Raw genomic sequence first — 27,284 nt, 5'->3', positions numbered from 1 at the left:
AAACATCCAGTATGCGGCAGTCCTGTGGGCGAAAATGCCTTGTTGATGCTAGAGGTCAGAGGAGAATGGGCCGACTGATTCAAGCTGATCGAAGAGCAACTTTGACTGAAATAACCACTCGTTACAACCGAGGTATGCAGCAAAGCATTTGTGAAGCCACAACACGCACAACCTTGAGGCGGATGGGCTACAACAGTAGAAGACCCCACCGGGTCCCACTCATCTCCACTACAAATAGGAAAAAGAGGCTACAATTTGCACGAGCTCACCAAAATTGCACAGTTGAAGACTGGAAAAATGTTGCCTGGTCTGATGAGTCTCGATTTCTGTTGAGACATTCAGATAGTAGAGTCAGAATTTGGCGTAAACAGAATGAGAACATGGATCCATCATGCCTTGTTACCACTGTGCAGGCTGGTGGTGGTAGTGTAATGATGTGGGGGATGTTTTCTTGGCACACTTTAGGCCCCTTAGTGCCAATTGGGCATCGTTTAAATGCCACGGCCTACCTAAGCATTGTTTCTGACCATGTCCATCCCTTTATGACCACCATGTACCCATCCTCTGATGGCTACTTCCAGCAGGATAATGTACCATGTCACAAAGCTCGAATCATTTAAAATTGGTTTCTTGAACATGACAATGAGTTCACTGTACTAAAATGGCCCCCACAGTCACCAGATCTCAACCCAATAGAGCATCTTTGGGATGTGGTGGAACCGGAGCTTCGTGCCCTGGATGTGCATCCCACAAATCTCCATCAACTGCAAGATGCTATCCTATCAATATGGGCCAACATTTCTAAAGAATGTTTTCAGCACCTTGTTGAATCAATGCCACGTAGAATTAAGGCAGTTCTGAAGGCGAAAGTGGGTCAAACACAGTATTAGTATGGTGTTCCTATATATATATATATATATATATATATATATATATATATATATATATATATATATATATATATATATATATATATATATATATATATATATATATATATATATATATATATATATATATATATATATATATATATATATATATATATATATATATACAGTGAGGAAAATAAGTATTTGAACACCCTGCTATTTTGCAAGTTCTCCCACTTAGAAATCATGGAGGGGTCTGAAATTGTCATCGTAGGTGCATGTCCCCTGTGAGAGACATAATATAAAAAAAAAATCCAGAAATCACAATGTATGATTTTTTAACTATTTATTTGTATGATACAGCTGCAAATAAGTATTTGAACACCTGAGAAAATCAATGTTAATATTTGGTACAGTAGCCTTTGTTTGCAATTACAGAGATCAAACGTTTCCTGTAGTTTTTCACCAAGTTTGCACACACTGCAGGAGGGATTTCGGCCCACTCCTCCACACAGATCTTCTCTAGATCAGTCAGGTTTCTGGCCTGTCGCTGAGAAACACAGAGTTTGAGCTCCCTCCAAAGATTCTCTATTGGGTTTAGGTCTGGAGACTGGCTAGGCCCCGCCAGAACCTTGATATGCTTCTTACAGAGCCACTCCTTGGTTATCCTGGCTGTGTGCTTCGGGTCATTGTCATGTTGGAAGACTCAGCCTCGACCAATCTTCAATGCTCTAACTGAGGGAAGGAGGTTGTTCCCCAAAATCTCGCACTATCTAAATCTAGTGACGCTTAGCGCCGCCTTAGGAATACATCATGTATGCTTATATGCACACACTAGGTGTCATATCATCAGATTTTAACGGCGAAGGAAGCTACTGAGTGAATGGCCGGGATCGCAGTGTCTCGGCCCCTACTCAGGGAACCAAGGTTACATACGTAGCCAAGATGTTCCCTTTCATAGGTTCACTCAATACTGCAAACCGCCGCCATGGGAACGAAATACCATAACGCCTTCACATACCTGAGAGTAGCTAGCAACCGTGGAAAGCGTCCGCTCAATCAGATAAAAACTGGGAGCCAGGAGCCGTCTTTATGTCCAGACCGTAGAACTTGACAAAAGTGTTTGGAGAGGACCATCCTGCCGCAACACAAATATCCTCCAATGAAGAGCCCTTAAAGAGAGCCTGATAAGATGCCATTCCTCCGGACGAATGAGCGTGTACCCCTATAGGCGAAGTGAGCCCACGCGCCTCATAGGCCGTTGAAAAAGCCTCAACCACCCAATGAGACATTCTCTACTTGGTGACGGCAGCTCCTCTGTTTTTACCGCCAAAGCACACAAATAACTGCTCTGATCTACGCCACTGGGCTGTAGGCACCAGGCAAAGACCGGCACCGGCAAAGACCAGGGGACCACTCGTCGCTCCCAACCTCTGTGCCAGGAGGGGGAAAAGCCTCCAAAACTACCTGCTGGGAACAAAAAGGGGTCGAAGCGACCTTAAGAATATAACTTGGCCTTGATCGCAGCACGACTCTAACCAGTCCATACAAGAGGGACTAATAGACAGGGCCTGCAGGTCCACTATTCTGTGCAAGGCGGAAAGGCCTAAGCCTTGTCCCTTGCAGAAAACGAGAAACCAGGTGGTGAAGTCCAACAGAAGCATCCTCCATCTGTACATGCTCGGCAGAGATAGCTGCCACATAAACTTTCAGAGTGGCTGGGGCCGCCCCTGTCGAAAATGTACTCTGTAAAAACTCCAGTATCGAACCAATAGGGCAACTAACTGGGTCCGCTGGCAGCAGGCAAATCAGTGGAAAGGCAAAGAGACATGTGTGGGACAGAACATCTATCGCCAGAGGGGACGGTGGTGACAGGGAAAACCAGAGTGGGCAGTGTGTAGTTGTGCTCGATGCAAATACGTCTACATCTGCTCGACCAAACCTTTGCCATATGAGGTCCACCATCTAAGGATGCAACCTCCAGCCCCGGGATCCAAGCCCTGCCTCGAGAGCAAGTCTGCTCCGAGGTTCAAGCGGCTAGGAATGTGGACTGCTCTGACACCTAGAGACACCTAGACTCTTCATCCACCATTGAAATGGTCTCGTGTGGAGCAGGCCCAACTCAACCACAGGGGACGCTGCTGCCATAAGGTCCATCAGTCTGAGGCAAAGACCAACGTGGACCAGACGGCCTGTCTTGAAATGGCTCAGACAATCTTGTAGTGACTGTACACGTGTAGGAGACAACCATGCCCGCATCACGCCAGAGTTCAGATCCACACCCAGAAAAGATGTCTGCTGGCTGGGCAGTCCATGGGCAAAGGTTCATCCCGCTGTGCCTCATGGGGGCGCTGAGGGGAGGATGAGAGTGAACGAACCGGAGGCGGTTTCCCTTCAAAATCCCTGGACCGCCGTGGAATGAGCCAGAAAACATCGCCATTGGCTATTTAAATATTGTGGTAAGAAAAGACAAAAAAAATCACTCACTGCTCTTGACTGAATAACTTTTAATAAGGGTTAATCTATATTTATATGCAGTGACATATCATTTTATGCAGACTATGCATCAATATTTTACATTAGATTACTATTTTTGTACCTGACAATCTAGTTTAGACCTACCTGAAAATAACTGTTTATTTCACTTGTATATGTTTGTTCTGCTGAATTTATTTGTGCTTTTGCTCGTAATTTGATTATTTGTACTTATTTTATTACTGACTGTCTTTAACAATATAAAACAATTATATGAGTTAGGATAATACTTTTTAGGTTCATAACCTAATTTATTAAGGTTGCATGGCTCAAAAACAATACTAGGCCTTTTTTATTTTATTTATCAGTTTTTTTGTGAAAATTTTGGCAGGACAAGTAAAAATTTTAACCCCTAAAAAAAATCCTTAGCAATGAGCCCTGAAATATATATATATTTTAAAAACGGATTTGCAAGCTCCATGTAGTAACTTTAGCTGTAAAAATGTCGAAGAGGAATGGAGAAAGATGACGAACCTAAACAGGCAAAAATTTGTTTTGTTTTTTCTTCTTAAAAGCAACAAAATCCAGAGAAACAACTCAAGCAAAGCCAACCTCTTTTGTATTTTAAATAGTTGTGTGATGTATAAATAAATGTTGTTCATATTTATTTACCAAATTTATTTATTTATTGTCTATGACAACACCACGTATCCGTAACACTCCCGCTCCGCGACACTAGTAGTTTCGGGAGGTCTAACACCGCCCCTGAAAAAAATCCTAGTGGAAACACTACAGATCAGTAGATCAATAGATAGCGTCTTACCCTCCATGGTGGCGGTTGCGGTGCAGTCCTTGGATTCTTTAGGACCTTTAACTTTCAGATTCTGTCAACAGATAAGATGCCTCATATAAATACACACCAAAACATGTACACACATATACAGAGCAAAATGCCTGTCTTAGTATTCAGTTAAATACAGTGAGTTTTGGAATGAAAAAAACATGTTGAGTGAAAACGCATGTTGTGTAACAGTATATTGGATATGTGTTAGGGCTGCAACTAGTGCTGGGCGGTATACCGGTTCATACCGAATACCGGTATTAATTTTCTTTATGATATGAATTTTGATGATACCGCAATACCGGTATATGTCGCTTAAACAACGTTCGGAACGCGGCGCAGAGCGTCATTGTTTGAGAGGGGACCCATTCCATTGATGCACTGTAGTAAGAGCAGTCAGAGCACAGTTGAGATCGCATTACAGCACAGCCTATGGCTGTATCCTATACTCTCATTCACTATTCCCTACGTTATCACTTTATTTGAAGGAGTGAATGAAAACGTGGGTGAAGTCAGACAACCGTTGTGTGTACATCGGCTGTACACACGTTATTGCGGTGCAATGGGATAGAATGAGTGCACTCAATAACGTCCACTAAGGTTTCGGACACCACTACAAAGCGCTGTGCCCTCCAAATAATGCTATATTTGAGGTTATGGGAGCGATGTCGGATTCAGCCCTTGATTATTGTTGAGAATTCAAACTACACGCGGCGCGCGAGAGAGCGCGGTTTCTGCACGGAGCGCTGCGATGAGTTTAACAACGCTCACCACATGGATCATATAGCACTGATATAGACCGGAGCGAGTGCGTTTAAAATTTGTATGGACATATTTCAAAAACTCTAGTGCTCTAGACATGAACCAGAAGTGTGTATGCGCGCATATTTCATCACGTCTTATTAAAATGAAATGTATGCACTGATTACACTGATAACCTATGTCTGATCACGAACGCGCTGACACGATGGATTATTCAAAAGACGATGTAAGTTAATAAATAAACTGACAATTCAAAGAAGAATGGGCCAAAAAGTAACTGCTTTATTCTTTCTGTGTTAAACTGATGTGTGTCATTCGTTCCGAGAGTCCTGTTAAATGTATTGCTAATATCCTCATTTCTCTTCGTTTTGGCAGTTTGTTGTTATAGAGGGTTAGATTTTTAAAATGCTTAAGGTGCCCTCAACTCAACTTTTAATATTCAGGTGTCTGTAAGTATGATTCTAAACGTGTTGCAGGTCTGTGTTTTATTGGTTGTTGTCTCTCCACAGCATCATTTTGTTAACCTGTAGACCTATTAACTCTAGTGTGGAATTTTTCTACAATATTCACTCGTCATGACAGTAAAACAGGGCATTCTAGTCAATCTCCTGCAGTATTTCCTCTCTCCATCAGTAGAAAATGTGATTAACACCCTGTCATGCATAGGGTAAAAAATACCGTCATATACCGTGAAACCGATATAATTTAGAAAAATACCGTGATATACATTTTTGGTCATACCGCCCAGCACTAGCTGCAACTAATGAATACTTTCTACTTTGCTAATCGATCAGTTGGCAGATTATTTCTTTGATTAATCAGATAAAAAGCCCAGTTATCTTTTTCTTTTTTTAAATTGACAAAACACTATTCCACATCCTGCCCAATGACGTCCTTCAAACAAACTGAATGCAATGAAAACATATATTATAGTGAATAAATCTATATCTATGCTATCCATTACATGAGTTATAAAGCAAAAGGACAGTTTAAATCTCTACATTAACAATGAAGATAATAATAAAGATAATACTTTTTCTAATTACTTTTTTTTTTAAACACTAAGCAATTACACGCTGTTATTTCTTCACAGTTACTACTCTCATAAAATACTTGAATTACATGTAGACTAGGGCTGAACTATTTTGGAACTATTTTTTTTAACCAATATTATAATATGCAGTTTATCTTCTGTATTATTCAACAAAGATTAGCAATAAATCATTGTATTGTAATGGTGAGAATCTTTAGGCACCTCACGATCCGATTCCGAACTTTTTTCTTATTAATTAATTTTATTAATAAAACTTAAAATCTTTTTTATTATTATATATGTAATTATAAGTACTTTTTAAAAATAATTTAACAAAAATTGTATTAAAACAATTGCATGTTAAGAATTTTAAATATATAAACTAACAGAGCTTCAAAACAAAAGCTAGCAAATAATAAAGAGGAATAAAAAAACATATTACAAGCAATGAATAAAGAGTGCTTTCAGTATTTAAGAGTATATGAACAGTGAGTGATTTTTCTCTTTCTCACCTTTACTGTTGCTTGATTATTAATGATGACATCATAGACAGCGGGAGATCTTCATTCACACTAATGCACAGATCTCTTTTAAAATATAAGATATGGTTTGTGCTGTCTGTTTAATTCCATTAAACATTACTGACTGCGTTTACATTAATTTTGTGTCATAAAAGCATTTTTACACGCACAGCAGCATGCGCGAGCACTTTTCACAAAGCGAGGCACGAGCTTTTGAAAGCAGCCTTCTGTCAGTGAGCAGGCACGTGCAAGGGGGGTCCTTTCAGAGAGTCTGTGGCCTTACGGGAAAAAAGTAAACCAATATTTTTTTTTCATCCATAATCAGAGCTAATGTGTTGATTTAATTACAAATCTATATATTTTAAAGTATTACACAATTCACCAACGCCCGTTTGGCATGTATATACACCAACCAATCGTGATCTGGCAAAGCAAGTTCAAATTCCATTGGGCGATGTGAAGTGGAGCGGTAATTTTCTGTTCTTATTCATAAATCGGTTGAAAATTACATGGACAGACGAACTAACGTTTGTGGAACGATTTCCTGCGGTTTGTCTCATTTTATAAATTGCATCACTGAAAAAATGGATTTTAACTGACAACAAACAAATCCATACACAAAACCATGCAGCAGCAAAAGTCGCAATAAAGGTCCCATGGCATGAAAATTTCATTTTACGAGGTTTTTTTAACATTAATATGAGTTCCCCTAGCCTGTATATGGTCCCCAAGTGGCTAGAAATTTTGATGGGTGTAAACCGAGTTATGGGTGTCTTTCTCTGCCTTTGAGAAAATGACACCCCAGACGAGCTGATCTGGAATTTTCCTGTTATGACGTCATACCAGGAAAGGTTACCTCCCCTTCCTCTGCTTTGCCCGCCCAGAGCACTCAGAGAAAATGGTTAGTTTAGTTTATGTCAGCACAGGCTTTACAAACAGACTTTACGATCTGGATTCGACAGCACCGCGACACACAGTGAGTAACTGTGTTCATTAATGCCTGATCTGTGATCAGTGATTTCTGATGTGTAGCTAATCATTCAAGTTCACACAGACTTTCTTTCTAGATCGTTTAATGATCGCCGTCTTGATGCCCTAATCGTAGTGCATCAGTGAATCAAGCCAGTGACTAAAACAATTTCTGTTAGTAGCATGAAACAAATCCGTTATTTAAGTAATTAAACTACAGAGAGCGATCAAAGAACACTCTTTATAATGTCCGGAGCTGTCAATCACACGTCGCGAGTGTATCTGCACACTCACTTGCCCAAACTGCCGTTATAATGAATGACGCTGTTATGCTGCACAAAGCTCTTACTGTATTCATATCGATGTCGTGTTTACTGTTAGTTGTGGTGAAAGCATTTTGTGAGAGAAAACGCGCTGCAATGAGGAGATCACTGCATTGACACGATCAACAGACTGTCTGTGTACTCAATGCTCAAGCCTTTCATGTGATAGGAATAGATCATAAAATAATGCTATAATCCACACTTTGACTATTCGTTCATCTCAACGGCTGTAATGGTACATTACATGTGTTAGAAAAGTTCGTAGAATAAGGTGGAAGACAGAATCGACGTGACTGGGACTGTTTATTCAGAACTCTCAGCTACAAATAAGCTTGCGCTAACAGCACAGCGCTCTCAACAACTCGGTACAATAAAACTTCCTCCAGCTCTCCCTGGTTCACGAGTGCCCAGTCAGTCTCTCTCATGCATGCAGTGCCTGCAGTGCCTCGCTAAACCACGCCCCCTCCGCAACATAATCTAACACTCATTTCAAATGCAAAGATGTCAGCCAATCACAACAGTGGACGTTTTCACTGAAGTCTCACAGCAGACACGCCCCTTGAAACAGGGCATTCAGCCAGAGGGGTAATAACAGTATAGAAAAAATGCCTTTTATTTCTAAATTATGACATTTTTTAATGTAAAAATCATACTAACAATATAAGTACACCTCAGGAAACATTATAAAATAATAGAAAAATGCCATGCCATGGGACCTTTAAAGACTTCTAACTGTGTAAAGTATGCAAATGAGTTCCACAGGGGAAAGAAGGGTCAGGGTGGGCCACACTGTGGGCCCCCTCTCATACCAGCAGCCAATCGCAACACTGGAAGGGAGAAGCGCCAAATTGCAATCTCCTCCTATTCGGAAAAGGATAAAGGTACCCTTTCAACAAACACACCTTGTTCTGAGTCTGAGTCCTGCGAGGATGAGACTTGTGACAGAGCAACCAAGTTCTGAGTCTCCCCACGAGAGAGACAAACAGTTCACCAAGTTCTGAGTCTGAGTCCGGCAAGGATGAGACATTTCAGATACACCGTAACATTCCGAGCCACTGGTTAATCCAGAGAGACAACAAAAGATCTGAGGATCTGAGTCTACAGATTGTGAGGCAGCAACAGATACGACCACGAGAAAAGAGACATTAACAAACACTATATTCAGAGTTTTAGTCCAGCGAGATGACTACAGCACGTCCCGAGTCTCCATGCCAGAGAGACCAAAGCGGATTAACCAAGTCCTGAGTGTCTGACCCACAGAGTCAGAAGACACACAGAGACATTCGCAACAAGGTTAAGCTCAGGAGAGCAAAACCTTCACCTCAAGGTTCCTTCGTCTGCGTGTTCCAGATTAAGGACCTTCTGCACCTACTTCAGGGCCTTATCTGCGTGTTCCAGATTTTAGGACCCTTTGGTGCTCCAGGAGATCAGCATCCCACAGATCTTCGTGTTCAAGACTGTTAAAACGGATTCCAGCTCCTTTCCCACTGCATTGTCACCCAGCACAACCAGTGGAGGAATCACCGCCATCGGACTGCTTACTCAACCACGTGGAACGTAAATATCACTTAACCAAACCTCTTTCCAGAAACCATGGCATTGTTGTATATTATCAGTATATGATTTTCTAATTTACATTAGAGGTAACATAACTGATGCTTGTTAATAACAAATAATCTTTCGCTTATTTGTTTGATGCATAATAAGGTTCTTCATACTCAACTCTTCCATAGCCACACTCAACTTAATCACATGTATTTTATGCATCTTATGCACTTTATTCCTTTATAATTCATTGTATTCATTTAATAGTTGTGTTAGTTATTCTTGTTTATCTTTTGTTAATAAAATCTATTTTATTACAATTGTGTCTTACTTGTGCTGATAATACAGAAAAGGCTCTACAAGTTAGACATCTCACCAATCTTTCAGATAAATCAGCTGACCAACTCTCCCCACTTTACATTCAATCTAAAATGATTGAACAGCCTCCAGTGTGGAGTGTTCTCATATAGCCAAGGTAAAAGGCCTTGACTAATGAGAGGGGGAACTCCCAAACTAAGAGAAGGGGAAGGTGGTCATCTGATGTACTCATAACCACACCTTAAGTGATGTGTGATCCAAAAATCACAACGTCAGTGGTGACGTGAGTACCAATCACTACCTTACTTAGTGTCCTTGGATGGACCCAAGTGAAATTATAACATATTTGGCATTCCTGGGTGGGCCTGAATGAAATGATTACAATTTTGTCCCTAGAAATGTGTTATTCAGTGCTTTAATTTGACGCAACTGGCGGAAGTCTTCTGTGCGCAGACGAAACTAAACGATAATGACATTTGTTGTTGATGTTATTATCGATTATTATCGATTTTATTGATTAATTGTTGCAGCCCTAAATCGTACATAAGCTCTTAAAAAGACAGCAGCCTAATAAACCTTCTGCTGTCTGTTATGTTAATCAAAGAACAAAAGAAAAAGAGAAAATCACTTGCTGCTATTGACTGAAAAACTTTTGTAACTTTAATTGTAAACATTAATCTGTATTTCATTTTTAAAATGAAGACTATCCAGTGTTATTTTACATTTGATTACTTTAATTTATGTAGTATTTCTTACCTGAATTCTACGTTAGACCAGCCTGAAAAACTTAAAAATGTTTATTTCATTTGTCACTTTATTCAAATTTTTTTCTTTTTCTTTTTTTTGTTTTTGTTCAATGATTCAAAAAAAGCCTTCCTATTCTGTGTGTAAGCTATTGCAACAAAATTACCCAAATTATTAAAAAAATGAGCTAATAGCAAATTATCTGTATGGTGGTATATATATATGGCTGGCAGTTTTCCCCGTGGTATCGAATATCGATATTTTTAAGTTATCGCATAGAAGTTGGAAATTCCAGTATTGTGACAACACCAGTGCTAGGTGGTCAGTGGTAGATGACCTCACCTCAGAGATCTTCTGAAATTGGCTGTTGGCTTGGCTGCATTTCTCTGCCGTCTCCACTGCGACTTTATAGTTGTTCACAAAAGCTTTATACACTCCAAGCTGACTGGCCTGAGAAATAAGCAGAGGAAACAGGTGTCAAATGCAGTACAAACACACACAGAAGGGCTTTTCACACTGAGCTTAACCCCGGCTTATTGTCATTCCAAACACCGCTTTTAACCCTGGGTAAAGGAATGCCGGGTTAGCACTGCTTTTTACACAGTTATGAAACCCTGCTCCGGAACAAGGTTAGCACCGCTTTTGCGCTGTTAACTCTGCATTGTGGTGCCAAACGTGTGCAATGTGAAACGACACTGTTATAGCTAGATGCTAAGCAACCGACAACCAATAGCATGCCTCATATTCACATGCTTTGGACAGTCACGGAAACAGCGTGTTTCAGCGTTAGAGGGGGACCATTTCAAACGGCAATGGCAAATGCATAAATTAGAGTGAAGAAACCATTTAATTCTTACCTTTATAGTGCAACAAGTCCAATCAGTATAAACTTGATAGTACAGTCAGCAACATATAATATGAGGATGCACAATGCTAGAGCCTTTATGCAACCATATCACATGCAGCATGTGTCCAATCAATTACAATGACAGCAAATATGCAAATGTGAAAAGTCAATTTATGATTACCCAGGATTAATTGTTAACCCCGGGTAAACTATGAGCAGTGTGAAACATCAAGCAAGATTCCTAGCATTCCATTAACACTGGGTTTAGAATGACCCAAGGTTAACTATTTCAAGTGTGAAAAGCCATAGAGAGAGAAAAGTGATGGAGAGGAGGAAGAGAAGACAAAAGTTAAACCGAATGGAAGAACTAGACACTGAAGACAGAGGAATGAAAGAGAGTGGAAAAAATGGCAATGCTGAAACATTCATTTAATCTCTAGACCTCTTAGAACATTCATCAAAGTTTGTTCAACCCCAGGAAAAGACATGAGATACAGACAAAAGAGCTTCTACTGAGGGCTCTGGAGAGTGAAACACTGAGACGAGAAGTTTAAAGTGACCTTCATCACATTACTTCCAATTGTTTGCTCTAATATCAGTCATAGGAACATGTTATGATGAAGAACTGTTATGATGCTCACACAGAGTGAAGTACAACCATCCTGGGGCCTGATATTAAAACTCAAAGTGTGTCACATCTGCAACACTAGCATCATCAAACAAAAGTACGCAAAAAATGACTGTGTAATACGGTTAAAGATTCAGGGAAGAAGGAGGTGGGCAAATGTTTAACCCTCATATGTCCTTAGTTTCCTGTTTACACTCAGTGCATTTGGGGTCAATATGACCCCAAAATTTAAAGAATGATTGTAAAAAAAATGTACATTTTTAATAATACATATAATATATTATTTTTTTTGTTTACTTCTCATCTATACAGTAATGCTGTGTTTTTGGATATACAAAGTACTTTTGTACCTATTTACCACACAATTCCTCAACTATACCATTAGCTTGCGTGTGAAATATTAATTTTTTATGAAAAAAATACTTAAATGATGATCTAAATTAAATATAATTTGTTTCTGGATATTGATCTAGGTGTTAGCTGTACAATTCTGCCATCTGTTGGTCAAAGACAAACCTGAAGGAATTACAATTTAAGAAAGAAATTGTTTTGTCCATAGAGACCCAGCAGAGGGCCATAGGGATCCATTCATTTTACTGGATGTGGCCAACTGCTCATATCATAACTTTTGTGATACATTTTGTGAATTTATACATGTATACACATTATACAAGACATTAAAAATAAATATTCTTTCAAATAGTAGAATTTTGGTAGATTTTGATGCGTTTTGAAATGTCTGTTTTTACAAAATACCACATAAATCGCCACATAAGAAACACCTAAAGTTTCTCTTGAATCAAGCAAGTAATTCAAAGTCTCCAGGAGAGTGTATTTCTTTGCCATACTGCCACAGAACTGTGTGCAGGACACCAAAGACCCTCTTGTATACCTTTCGTGTGGGAACAATTTATTTATTTTCAAAACAAAGTTGCAGCTCTTAGATCTCAGTGTAAACTTTCTCAAAGTTGAACAGGTTAGTTGCCTTTCATCTCTCCCTTGCTCTCTCTGCGTGTGTGTGTGTGTGTGTGTGTGTGTGTGTGTGTGTGTGTGTGTGTGTGTGTGTGTGCATGCATTAGGTCTCACTGATTCACTCACGTGTTCTACATTTGATAGCTGATTTCATTTGACAAATGATTTCATTTGCTGATTTCTGATTTCCTTTGACAAATTCCATACAGATGCTATTTGTGACAGTCACACCTCTCTCTCTGTGTGTGTGTGTGTGTGTGTGTGTGTGTGTGTGTGTGTGTGTGTGTGTGCGTGCGAGTGTGTGTGTGCTGTGTGTGTGTGTGTGTGTGTGCGTGTGCGCGCATGTGTGTATGTGTGTGCCCGTGTGTGTGCATTAGGTCTCACCCCTTTTATCTTAGTTCTGCATTTATGGCTGATTTTATTTGGCTGTGGCAGTCATACCTGTTTGTGTGTATGTGTGCGTGCGGGTGTGTGTGTTTGAGTGAGCATGTCTTTTCTACATTGCATTTTTGCTCTAGTACCAGGCCTTCATTTCTGTGTGGAAATTTTCAGATTTATGCTGGAATTATTGATTTTATTTGTCAATTTCTAAAAAAAATGCTTTCAATTGGAGTCACACCTGTGTGTGTGTTTGTGTGCGCGAGCATGTGTGTGTGCAAGTGATCATGTTCGTTCCACATTACGTTTGTGCTCTAGTACCAGGACTTCATTGTGGTATGGACATTTTCAGATTTATTCTGGATTTATAGATTTTTTTTGACAAAAGAAAAATAAAAAACAAATTTTTTTCGATTTTTCCATTCATTTCAATGTGGGGTCATATTGACCCCAAAGGTCATGAGTGTGACTTTTTTTTTTACATCCCTTTAGAACAACCGAATCAAGCCCAGTTTTTTTGTGTGTGTATAGTTAGATAACTTAGAAAAAGTCACAAGATTTCATTCCACTGAGATATAGGCAAACATTATTTTTAACTAAAGAAAAGTCGATTGGGGTCATATTGACCCCAAAGCACAAATGAGGGTTAATACAATTTAATCTAAAAAATAAACAAACACAAAACGAAAGTAAAGTGGAAACTAAAGTCCAGGCCTGGTCCTCTTTGGTCCTTCACTGTCATCACTCCTCCTTTATCAATCCGGAGCTCCTCTGTGAGAACTCGAAGCCAGTGCGGCACGCAGGTGACACTAATTAACACTCGTACCGCCTGCCTCACACCGTTCCCATATTTTGCCAAACACTAGCCCATCTGCCTTGGATTAACAAACAGATAGTCCCACCTCAAACTCACACCATTGGTTGAGCCAACATTGCAGAGTTGGGTTGGACATGATGCTCAAACAGACAAATGTTTTTATGTTAACATTTTGTGATTTTACCGTTTTAAAACCAGGTGTCTGTGAGCTGATAACAGTATTATAAGCGTTACCATCTTTCTGTATATCTATTTATCTACTCATGCACAAACGCTCCCTCGCTCCCTCGCTCCCTCGCTCCCTCGCTCCCTCGCTCCCTCGCTCCCTCGCTCACTCGCTCCCTCGCTCACTCGCTCCCTCGCTCACTCGCTCACTCGCTCACTCGCTCACTCGCTCACTCGCTCACTCGCTCACTCGCTCACTCACTCTGCTCTGCTCTCTCTTTCTTCTGCCCATTGTCTTTTATGATTCATCTTCTCTGTTGCGATTCCTGACTTCTGTAAAGTTATGGATTGCTGTATATTTGTGCCCTGAGGTGAGAACTGCATGATGAGAGCCTGTGTTCTCAATCTCCATCCCAGCATGCTCCTCCCTCCCACTGCTCGGGAGAAGTCTGGAACACAACACATCACATGGACGTGCCACCGTCGCCTAGCAACCCTGCATCAAGCACTCTGACTTTTCACCAAGTGTATCCACAAACAGGCACTGATACGCGCATACACGTCACCAAGACGCAAAAAGAAAAATATTTGTTGTGAAGAGAGAAGCATTTGTGGGAAGAGAAGGCCAGAGAGAGTGAGTAACAGAGAAAGAAAGAGAGAAGGGTGACTAATAGAGAGAAACTCTGCCTCCAATCTCACTCTGCCTCCATCTGAATTTGCTCATCTTAAACCTTTCCTTCTGTCAAAAACTGAACTTTTTTCCTCTTGTCTCTTTTATCCTTAGTCTTTCATGCTTCTTTTCCTCTTCATTGAGTTTCCAGATCAACAGGGAGCCTGTAATTACACCATCTGCTAACTGAACCACTAGCCGCGAAAATACGCCCAATGGAAACGCGTCAATTTCGCAAAAACTCCCATATATCGCAAAACTGCAATGGAAACAGTTTTTCCGCATTTACAGGTCACCTGGTACGGTCATGCATTGCTCTCACATAGGGCCTACATATCATTTTTTTCCCACTCAAGTATGTACGAGATCTTATGTCGTTAAAACAACATATATTTTCTCCTAATAAGGAAAGTGGCGTAACTTTATAATGACGGACCCCGGTGCAACCACAAATATCATAACTATCTATAGGCCTACTGTAATTAAGACATATATTCAAGAAATGTAATAAACCAGAAAGACGCTATAGTTTCAGCCTTGCTCAAAGACTAGGAAACAGGCCAGTTACTCACGTCAATCCATTCCAGACGATCTTGGTTTGCTTCTTATTTATTAAATATACAGTTAAATAGTTGATTAAACATTGATCAAAATTAAAATACAATTTATACAAAACGAAATTAATTTTAAAGAAAGACTTTCTATAAAACACAATTCAATTGTGCTCAAAATCCATGTCTCCAGACATATGCACATCTGATTATGTAGCCTTACTCATGCTGCACACTTTTCATAATCAACATATGAAATTAAAAGATTATAATATTTAGACATAGCCTAACTATATGAAACTAAATAGGCTGCGTTTTCTATAACCCTCTGTCCGACGAAGTCGTTGGCGCCTTTTGATGGATTTTTTTCCTTATTCCAGCGGAAACTCACAATACTCCGTCATTTTTAGCCATACTACAGATAAGTGCAAGACATAATTATAAACTGTAAACTCTCTCTTTTATTTGTGTACACTCATGATAACAGCAAAGGCCGTGGACTCAGTGAACAGATTATTTTGCACTCCACTCCAAACGCTGTCTTCATTTCTCCAAAAATATATTTTGTTTATTAAACGCAAAGTTTTTCATTTCAAAAGCATTTCTAAATTGAGTTTATATTTCCAAAAAACGAAATTCCGAGCCAAAATAATGAAGTGGTAAAAAAACCTTTACGCTCATCTCTGTATGAGGCAATGCGTCACAATAACCTGGCGTATGTAAAAGTCGTTCATTCTTTACGGTATAACGGCATTATGGTATGTTTGGACAGAAGACGAGTTCTTTATTAAATTCGTAAAAAAACAATATAATATAAAATTCCACAATTTATCATAACACCTCATATGTGCCGCTCAAGTATAAGGTGCTTTCCTTGCCATCAGTGCTTGGATAACACACACGTCTCTTACCATTAAAAATAATGGCGTGCGGTGGCTGGGACATAAACCTAACAACATACGTAGCATGATTTTTGGAATGATTTATCACGAGAGGGAAAAAATTGTTTAGTCGCATAACATCAGTTAATGAAAACGCTGTCATTTCGCAATATTTTTTTATATCGACTTTTAGAAAATATTGCAAAAGTTCGCAAATCTGTAATGGAAACGCGGCTACTGTCACAATGTTTTACTAATCACACATGCGTGCATGTGTGTGTGTGTGAGTGTACATGTTTTTTTTCTATCCCGGTTGGGACTTCAACCTGAATGCACTGTTATAAATCATACAAAACATTTTTTTTTTTTGAAAATGCAGAATGTTTTCAGAATGTAGAGTGATCGAATATACAGTTTGTACCGAATAAAAATCATTATGTCTATGGAAAGTCCCCATAAAACATCGACATGAGGTGTGTGTGTGTGTGTGTGTATTTGTGTGTGGAGAAAATTCCGAAAAATTGTGTGTCATAACCTCCTGCCATCTGGTGTTTGGTTCAGGAGATAAATGAAGTGTAGCCTGTAATAATGATGAGCCGTAATGCATGCTGGGTAGGGGCAAACAAAATCCATTCAGAGTGGAACAATGAACTTAACAGCACAAGATAACTAAATACATTTACACAGTGTTCTGTATTTTCGTTTTTGTTTTAAAATTAAACAGCATTGTAAATATTGTAGTTATAATGTGCTTTTTATTTGAGCTGTAAATGAGTGTACAAGCAGTTTCACAATATTGGTTCTAATTAATATAATTGACCAATTATTTATTGCATTCATTTAATGATAAACGGTTGATAGAAAACCTTGATAATTGTTTACTTTTTTTTTTTACACTATTTTATTTTGTGCGTTAACCCTATGAAGTCTGAGCTTTTTTGGGGCTCTTTAGAAGTTTTGACATTCTCTGACATTTGTGTTTTTTTCAGGTGCTTATAAACACATTAACCCCTAGAAGTCTGAGCTGTTTTGGGGCCCTTTAGAAGTTGACATGCTCTGACATTTGTACTTTTTTCAGTTGCTTATAAACACATTAATGGCAATTACACTGTTTCAGCACAAACTGGGCTACCATAATATGTGAGCAACATGTATGTACATGCTTGTATTTTTGAGTTTATGCATGGTTTTTGAAAAAACAAAATTTTGACTAATGGGTGATGTTGCCTAGAGTTTTTGCTTCAAACTGATGTGAGAATCATTGTGCCTACTTATTCACATAAAACAATATATTGATTTACATTTTGTAAGACACTTTTTCTTTGCAAAGTGCGTATGCAAAGGGGTGTGAATGATCATGAATAATGCTGTGATTTATACCTGGAGACAAAGGAACCCATAATGAGCCGCATAATGACCTGCATGAATGAGCCTTTGAGTCAGGTATGTGACTGAGAGAACAGGACAAAATATATACAGGTACTGGTTATATAATTAGAATATCATCAAAAAGTTGATTTATTTCACTAATTCCATTCAAAAAGTGAAACTTGTATATTATATTCATTCATTACACACAGACTGATATATTTCAAATGTTTATTTCTTTTCATTTTGATGATTATAACTGACAACTAAGGAAAATCCCAAATTCAGTATCTCAGAAAATTAGAATATTACTTAAGGCCAATACAAAGAAAGGATTTTTAGAAATCTTGGCCAACTGAAAAGTATGAACATGAAAAGTATGAGCATGTACAGCACTCAATACTTAGTTGGGGCTCCTTTTGCCTGAAGTACTGCAGCAATGCGGCGTGGCATGGAGTCAATCAGTCTGTGGCACTGCTCAGGTGTTATGAGAGCCTAGGTTGCTCTGATTGTGGCCTTCAGCTCTTCTGCATTGTTGGGTCTGGCATATCGCATCTTCCTCTTCACAATACCCCATAGATTTTCTATGGGGTTAAGGTCAGGCGAGTTTGCTTGCCAATTAAGAACAGGGATACCATGGTCCTTAAACCAGGTACTGGTTGTTTTGGCACTGTGTGCAGGTGCCAAGTCCTGTTGGAAAATGAAATCTGCATCTCCATAAAGTTGGTCAGCAGCTGGAAGCATGAAGTGCTCTAAAACTTCCTGGTATACGGCTGCGTTGACCTTGGACCTCAGAAAACACAGTAGACCAACACCAGCAGATGACATGGCACCCCAAACCATCACTGACTGTGGAAACTTTACACTGGACCTCAAGCAACGTGGATTGTGTGCCTCTCCTCTCTTCCTCCAGACTCTGGGACCCTGATTTCCAAAGGAAATGCAAAATTTACTTTCATCAGAGAACATAACTTTGGACCACATAACTCCAGTCCTTTTTGTCTTTAGCCCAGGCGAGACGCTTCTGATGCTGTCTGTTGTTCAAGAGTGGCTTGACACAAGGAATGTGACAGCTGAAACCCATGTCTTGCATACGTCTGTGCGTAGTGGTTCTTGAAGCACTGACTCCAGCTGCAGTCCACTCTTTGTGAATCTACCCCACATTTTTGAATGGGTTTGGTTTCACAATCCTCTCCAGGGTGCGGTTATCCCTATTGCTTGTACACTTTTTTCTACCACATCTTTTCCTTCCCTTCGCCTCTCTATTAATGTGCTTGGACACAGAGCTCTGTGAACAGCCAGCCTCTTTTGCAATGACCTTCTTTGTCTTGCCCTCCTTGTGCAAGGTGTCAATGGTCGTCTTTTGGACAACTGTCAAGTCAGCAGTCTTCCCTATGATTGTGTAGCCTACAGAACTAGACTGAGAGACCATTTAAAGGCCTTTGCAGGTGTTTTGAGTTAATTAGCTGATTAGAGTGTGGCACCAGGTGTCTTCAATATTCAACCTTTTCACAATATTCAAATTTTCTGAGATACTGAATTGGGGATTTTCCTTAGTTGTCAGTTATAATCATCAACATTAAAAAGAAATAAACATTTGAATCAGTCTGTGTGTAATGAATGAATATAATATACAAGTTTCACTTTTTGAATGGAATTAGTGAAATAAATCAACTTTTTGACGATATTCGAATTAAATGACAACACCTGTATATTTTGTTTTAGTTTATTTAGAATGTAGTTAACAAAGGCACATTACAAAGGCCTTTTATATTTTAAATTATTGAAAGATTTGACTTCTATTTTTTATGTTTTTGAAAGAAGTCTCATGCTAAAAAAACAGTAATATTGTGACAATGAACACAATTATGTATTCAGTAAATAGAAATAACTGAAAAATTGGTAATTATGAATGTTATAAGTAAAATATTTGGGATTTAAAACAACATAATGCAATGCAATTATGATTTCAAAGAGTGTAGGGTGAATTCAGGTTGATTGGGACACTTTTTTCCCAGTCATTTCAATGGCAAACATTTTCTGAATCATGTGATTTTGTCACTTTTCATAAATCAACCTATATTAAATAAAAAAATAAAATTAGGCTATAATATTTAAACATCAACATGAAACAAAATGCGTTTTAATGGCTACACCAAGTAGCCTATGTCCACAAAACATATAGCATCTGAGCAGAATTTTGCGAGCAAAAGCTTTATTGATGAGATACTAGGCTCTTTTACAGTAAACACTTCATAATCTGTCCAAAACAGGCCAAAGAAATCTTATGTTTATGACATTTTATGTTGCAGCAGGATTCTTATTTAAACGGTCTTTTGCGGTTAAATATTCACAGTAGGTGACCACCATCAAACAAACCAAATGTGGGACGATTACTAAGTTTGTGTGGGACAATGTGGGACATGTTACCAACACTAAAACATAACCTGAAACTGTTGTATAATCTTAAATTCAACATAACTGAGCCCAAAGGCAACAGGCATCATGCAGATAACTACTTTTGAAACCGTTCTGACCAAGTGCAACTAAAATCCAACTAAATAAATAATGAAACAAATAAAACAACATTAAATTAGTTAATCTTATATATATATTGATATATTTATATATGTATATGTATATATATATATATATATAAATAAAATACAGTTCTGTATATATATGTATATATAACACATTTTTTGGGGGGGGGGGTTGTAGTTTTAATTTTTATATATATATATATATATATATATATATATATATATATATATATATATATATATATATATATATATATATACACACATTTATATACAGAACTGTATTTTATTTATATATTCATTTATATACAGAACTATCCATTCATTTTCTGACAGGGAATACATGGAACGAATGGTATGAACGGGGTGTTGACGGTATGAATCACGTTCCGGAGGGGGTGCCGTTATGAATCGCGTTCCGGGGAGGATTCTGCGTTCGTATGCTTCGCGTTCACGGGGGCACCGCGGCGCGATCGAAGAGGGCACTTTCACTTTCACTTTCAAAGGGGCAGGGGCAGGGGCAGGGGCACTGTGTTTTTACTGTATTTTTTATCAAATAAATGCAGTTTTGGTCAGTATAAAATAATTAATTCAACAACAACAACAAAAAATCATACTGACTTTGATTTTTGAATTTTTGAACTGTAGTGTATTGTAAATCTAGATTTCCCCATAACACAGCACAGAAAAAGCCCATAAATTTACTAAAGCGCAAAAAAAATAGCATAACATCCATAAACAACATTTAACTGAATATAATGTTTAATTGCAATTAAATGTTTGTTGCATAAGAACATCAAGACAGCAGTGTGACGCAGTCTGAACTCACCACATGAGTTAATGCGACCTACCCTCTGAGTCTGAGCTATAATATTCATTCAGATGACACAACAACATAAAGAGAGATGCAGAGCTGCACTCCATCTAGAGTTCGTTAATGAGACACACAGCACACACATCCTCCACACACACTCATCTATCTCAACTATCTACCTAGACAGCATTTATGGCCATCACAGACACGTGGAGCAACTGTTTCTTCGTTTTCACACACAAGCCTGAATAGTGCCTTGTATTTTCGTTTGGCAGTACTTAGGCATTTCCTCTCGGCTAAACTGTTTATTTAAGTCTCAACAGATGCTCCTCTATCCTTCTGCTCTTCGTCTCAGAGAAAGATGATTCTTATCAGATGTATTTATACTGTCTAGCAAAATACTGCAAGATATATTCTGTCTTCTCGATATGAGCCCACATACAGTATAAACCCATATAAAGATAGCTCAATACAAAATGCTGTACATTCTCAAATAGGGCATAAAAGGTAGAATAAACCAAGCGATCAAGTAAAAATTACACTGCACACATTTTCAGAGGTGGAGCAAATACAGTCAAACCAAAAATTATTCAGACACCAGATATAATTTTTTACCTGTGGGTGCAGGACACTATAGTATATTTATGTAAGTGAGGATAGCAAAATAAAGTAAACTGTGACATAATATACACAACAATTCTTCATACAGTGGACTACCAGTAAAATTGATGACACTTTGACCTGACCATGTTTTGCTTAAGTGTTTTTTCTTTAATTGCTAATGTGACCTTTTACACCATAGACTGAACAAATTGAAGCATTGCTTGGTAATTGGTTGAACTAAATTGGTATTATCTAATTGTGTACTTAAATTTAACAGCTAACAGCTGATTGGTTGATTGTAATCTATTACATACCTTTCTATCAAAGTTCCCCATTTAGGGGAAGAGCCCATTTACTTCGAGTGTAACTAAACGAGCCAATGCAAATTGGCATGCAATGATTGCACCAGGTGCTCATGCCACGCAGCGCGGGTATAAATGAGACACAGGTGTTTGCATCAAATCAGCAATTTGCTTCGGAGCCGAGTGGTAGTTGGTTATGCTAGTTATTACTCCTTACTTCGCAGTCCTGCCTTTTGGAAGCGATCTCTTCAGTCGATGTTGGTGTGACGGCACAGCAGCAGGTCGTGTGGTTTTCCCGATCATCTCTCTTTTTTTGTTTGTAAGAGCAAACGTAAAGGCTGTTCTCACAGCTGGTTCGGTGCGCTAGGTGGAGAGTGGTTAAAAGATGTTCTTACGGCAGGTAGAGAGTGTCTTTGTGAGAGCGAGCGTGCACGTCAGGCTGCACTCGCCGCGACCCCTCCCCCTGTGTGCTTCAGCACCAAGGAGAGCGTCCTTCTAAAAGAGCTTACACAGATAGAGCTTGCGTCTTTTTCAAGAAGACATTCTATCTGTGTGTTTCTGGATGCAGTGGTTACCTGTCACCGAGGGATGGTTACCAGTGTTGGTATCTCGTGTTTGGCCGCTCAGCATGCTGAGGCAGCGCTGGTGGATGACTCATTTCTCACTGCGGGAACATGACCATCTCTGAGTTGCAGTCGAGACTCCATCTCGCAGGGGGTGGAGTCCCCGTGCCTCTGCCTCGATCTAACCCTCCACAGAGGGTTACTTCAGGCCCAGGTGATTTGAGGGTTACAGTGAGCGCGCATCCCCCAGGGAACCAACCCCCGGGGACCCCTCATCCCTCTCGCACTCCGCAGCCAATAGAGCTGCTGTTGGAACGCGGTGGGCCACCCACGAGGTGTGTACCATCAGTATCCTTCGGGGCTCCTCTCAATGATCAGATGTCCATCACTACATCGGAGGGAGAGTCTGAAATTTCTGGAGATTACTTTTCGGCGCAACTGTGGAAGGTCAACTGTGCCTGATACGAATCCTGAACTGATGGCCATGCTTTCCCGGGCCACTGAGAGGGTCGGGCTCGTGTGGAACCCTCAAAGCTGGACGATTGGATTCTCGGGGTTGCCCGTGCTGGTTCTCAGTGCCCCACCCCGGTTCCTTTCTTTCCGGAGGTGCACGAGGAGCTCACCAGGTCGTGGACGGCACCTTTTACTGCCCGAAACCGGCCTAGTGGCTCCTCCTCCCCCACCACCCTCGATGGCGGACCTGCAAAGGGTTACACGCAGGTTCCTCCCGTGGAACGGGCCGTTGCTATACAACTGTGTCCTAACTCCACATCCTGAACCCGTGTCTCCCCTTCCGGGCCAGTAGGTACTTATCCGATCTGATTGGGAAGGCCTACCAGGCTTGTGGAGATGCTGGGTCCGCCTTACACGCTATGGCGTTGTGGCAGGTCCATCAGGCCCAGGCACTGAAGACCTTGCACGATGGTGGTCACGACCCAGTCTCGCTGGCTCATTCGGACCATCAGGCTCGGCTATGCGATTCAGTTCGCCCGGCGCCCCACTCGTCCCCAAGATTTGTTTGCAGTGATTGACCTGAAGGACACTTAATTTTATGTCTCGATTCTTCCTCGACACAGGCCATTTCTGCGCTTTGTGTTCGAGGGTCGAGCATATCAGTACAAAGTCCTGCCTTTCAGGCTGTCCCTGTCCCCCGTGCATCTTGCTCTGAGCCGCCTCAAAAGGCTGTTACACTGTCACAGCTGGCCCCAGGGCCTGCGCAAATATCCGTTTCGCCCAGTGAGCCTACTTGTACAGACACTGTGCAAGGTCAGGGAGAATGAGGAACAGGTCCTGTTGGTGGCGCCGTACTGGCCAAACCGGACCTGGTTCCCAGAACTTATGCTCCTCGTGACAGCCCCTCCTTGGCCGATTCCTCTGAGGAAGGATCTTCTGACTCAGAGACGGGGCACCCTGTGGCACCCGCGTCCAGACATGTGGAAGCTTCATGTCTGGCCCCTGGACGGGACGTGGAGGTTCTAGGTGACTTACCCCAAGAGGTAGATAACACCATCACTTCAGCACGAGCACTGTCTACGAGACAGGCTTATGCCTTGAAGTGGAACCTGTTCGTCGAGGGGTGTTCTTCTCGCCGAGAAGACCCCAGATGATGTTCAATCGCATCTGTGCTTTCCTTCCTGCAACAAGGGTTGGAGTGTAGGCTGTTGCTCTCCACCCTCAAGATCTATGTTGCTGCAATATCCGCCTGTCATGACCACGTAGAAGGTAAGACGGTTGGGAAGCATGACCTGGTCGTCAGGTTCCTCAGGGGGGAGAGACGGTTAAATTCTCCTCGACCTCCCTCCATACCCTCTTGGGATCTTGCTCTGGTGCTCGGAGCACTTCAGAATGCCCCATTTGAGCCTTTGCAGTCAGCAGGGCTAAAGATTCTGTCTATGAAGACTTTTCTGTTGGCTGCACTGGCCTCCATCAAGAGAGTAGGGGACCTGCAGGTATTTTCAGTCGACGAATCGTGCCTAGAGTTCGGGCTGGGTGACACCCACGTGTAGGGATGAAACGATTACCGGTTTCACGATTAACCACGATAAAATTTAGTGACGGTTAGTAATATCGTATAAAATTTAATTATCATTAAAACCGCATGTGATTATCACGATTGTGAAAACTCGCGGTAAATCATGTCCAGTCAGCGTCAGTCTGGCTCAGGCGCAGCGCACTGCTGTCTTTTGAATGGGAATAAATGTCAGAAGGCAGTGACAGCGCCGGGAGATTTTTCAGATTTCTAAAAGGACCAAATCTGAGGTGTGGTCATATTTTGGCTTTTACAAAAGCCCTGAGGGAAACTTAATCGAAGTCACCCTGTCTGAAGAACATGCCAGAAGAAAGTCGCTGTAATAGGGTGAACACTTCAAAACTACGAACACAAGGCAAGTGGACTTTGACCTCAATACCAAAACTACGTCTGGGAAATAATAACGTGACGCGAACGAACACATTCAGTCAAGACTAGGGAGACATTTAAGGGATAATAATCAGGGCTTGACATTAACAACCGCCATTTGCGGGTGTAACGTTATTTCGGCTGCACACTAGTCACTCTGACTGTTGAACTTATAATAGTCTTCTCAAAAGCCATCTGTTATAATCGCGTTGCGCATTATAACCACTTACACGTGTTTCTATTGAGTTTATGAAAGCGACGTCGTCTCATAATCAGAGGCGTTCAGATCAGCCGGAGTTTTTGTTCAGAGCGCGCGCCGCTCTCTCTCGCTGAAATCTACTCAAAGCAGAGATAACGTGCAATGTATGCAGGAGATTCACTCATCATACCGTGGTCAACTGTTTTTGTTCTATTTCAGCAGCGAAAATGGTTTAAAACAAACAGCAGAACCACAGCGCATCTGATATGACTGGCATAACGCTGGCGAATTTAGGGGCCGTCTCTAAAGTTACACACAACATTGGTAACGTTATACACGTTTCTGACTTCAATAGCATTTGAAGAGAATAACAGTCATAAAACTGACTGTAAGGTGTTCATCTAGGTGTCAGGTATGATACATACCTTTTGATATTTAATAAAATAAACTGTCAAATCATATGGAAATATGGATATGCATTATTTCACTAGGATACTGTTTGGGCTCTTACACAAAAATATGCTAGATTAAAATGCATCATTGCTGAACACTGATGAGAATATTGCTTGCATATATTTACAGAGATAATATTAGAGATTATATTTACGACAAATTATTATTATTTATGCGTTATGCGTTGCTATTGACGACGGCCATTATAAGGAAGGAAATCCCACTGAATAGAATCTAGCTTAAAAAAGTGCATAGAGCTGCTTGATTTATTTGTTGTTTGTTGATTTCAAATATAAAACTTGTTTAAATGTTTTAAGTGTGTGCATCTGTTCTTTTTGAACACTTTCATCTCATTTGAACAAAACCGTGATAATATTGATAACCGTGATAATTTGGGTCACTATAATCGTGATGTTAAATTTCCATACCGTTTCATCCCTACCCACGTGGTACTGAGACCCCGGCTTGGCTATGTGCCCAAGGTTCCTACCACTCCCTTCAGGGACCAGGTGGGGAACCTGCAAGCGCTGCCCCTGGAGGAGGCAGACCCAGCCCTAGCTTTACTCTTTCCCGTCCGCGCTCTGTGGATCTATGTGGAAGAACTCAAAGCTTCAGGACCGCAGATCAGCTCTTTGTCTGTCACGGAGGCCAGCAGAAGGGAAAGGCTGTCTCCAAGCAGAGGATAGCTCACTGGATAGTGGATGCCATCACCTTGGTTTACACCAAGCACAAGGTGTACCCTGTCCGCTCAGGGTGCAAGCACACTCTACTAGAAGTGTTGCATCCTCCTGGGCGCTGGCACGTGGCACCTCGCTGTCAGACATCTGTAGAGCTACAGGCTGAGCAACACCCAACACGTTCGCTAGATTCTATAGTCTACGTGTAGAGCCGGTTTCCTCCTGTGTTCTCAGCTCAAACAGGTAGAGGCACTGAGAGGCCCTGGCTCTTGTCGGCTTGCTGCGCTACGCCGCTTATATTCTCCAGAAGCATCACCCTCGGTGCCGGACGTGGCGGAGCGTCTGACATCAGGCACTTCACCGCTGAATCCTTGAGAACCGGTATTGGGCTGGGGTTATATGAGTGACCCTGCGGGGATCCCATATATTTTTCCACGGTCACTCCTACGGGAAGCCCGTGTCTTTCCCTTGGGAGTGCCTCCCCGTCAGTGGGACGGACCCCCCTCTCTCTGTTGCTGGCTACGGCTCAGCATTGTACTCCACATAACTCCTTCAGGGTACGATGTGGGCTCTGCAGTGTTCTGCAGTGTTCCCTTTCACTAGGGCACGCTTTCCCAGTGTTATCCAATAAGTCACTGAAAGGGTCATGCAGAACAGCAGTGATGGACTTCTCTGTGTCAGCCCCGTCTCATCAGGTAAGAGAGCTCAGGTGGCTCGCACAGGGCACTGGAGGGGGGCAGAGGCCATGGCGCTTAGGGATTCCTATTCGTCGGTACTCTGACGTGGCATCCAGAGTGACCGACTGAATGGGAATGTCTCGTTACATATGTAACCCTCGTTCCCCGAAGGAGGGAACGGAGACGCCACGTCCCGTCGCCATGTTCTCTGTACCCTACTGGGGTGCCAGTCTACCTACTCGGCTCCTCAGCAAAAGGCTGATTTGATGCAAACACCTGTGTCTCATTTACACCAGCACTGCGTGGCATGAGCACCTAGTGCAATCATTGCATGTGCATTGGCTCGTTTAGTTACACTCAAAGAAGATAGGCTAT

General features: G+C 40.9%; 1 protein-coding gene across 3 annotated transcripts in view; it reads right to left on the bottom strand.

Moving 5' to 3' along the window:
• Positions 1 to 27,284, bottom strand: part of abr (ABR activator of RhoGEF and GTPase) — a 453,886-nt gene that overhangs the window by 186,716 nt on the left and 239,886 nt on the right. For all 3 annotated transcript variants that reach the window (XM_079816090.1, XM_079816091.1, XM_079816092.1), the window contains 2 exons: positions 10,746 to 10,853; positions 4,171 to 4,231 (listed from right to left, as the gene is read on the bottom strand). In XM_079816090.1, the coding sequence (XP_079672216.1) occupies positions 4,171 to 4,231; positions 10,746 to 10,853 (169 nt within the window). The remainder of the gene's footprint in view (positions 1 to 4,170; positions 4,232 to 10,745; positions 10,854 to 27,284) is intronic.

The sequence above is a fragment of the Gobio gobio genome (genome assembly GCF_949357685.1).
Source record: "Gobio gobio genome assembly, chromosome: 4".
NCBI classification, from domain to species: domain Eukaryota; kingdom Metazoa; phylum Chordata; class Actinopteri; order Cypriniformes; family Gobionidae; genus Gobio; species Gobio gobio.
This window is presented reverse-complemented; position numbering and strand designations above follow the sequence as displayed.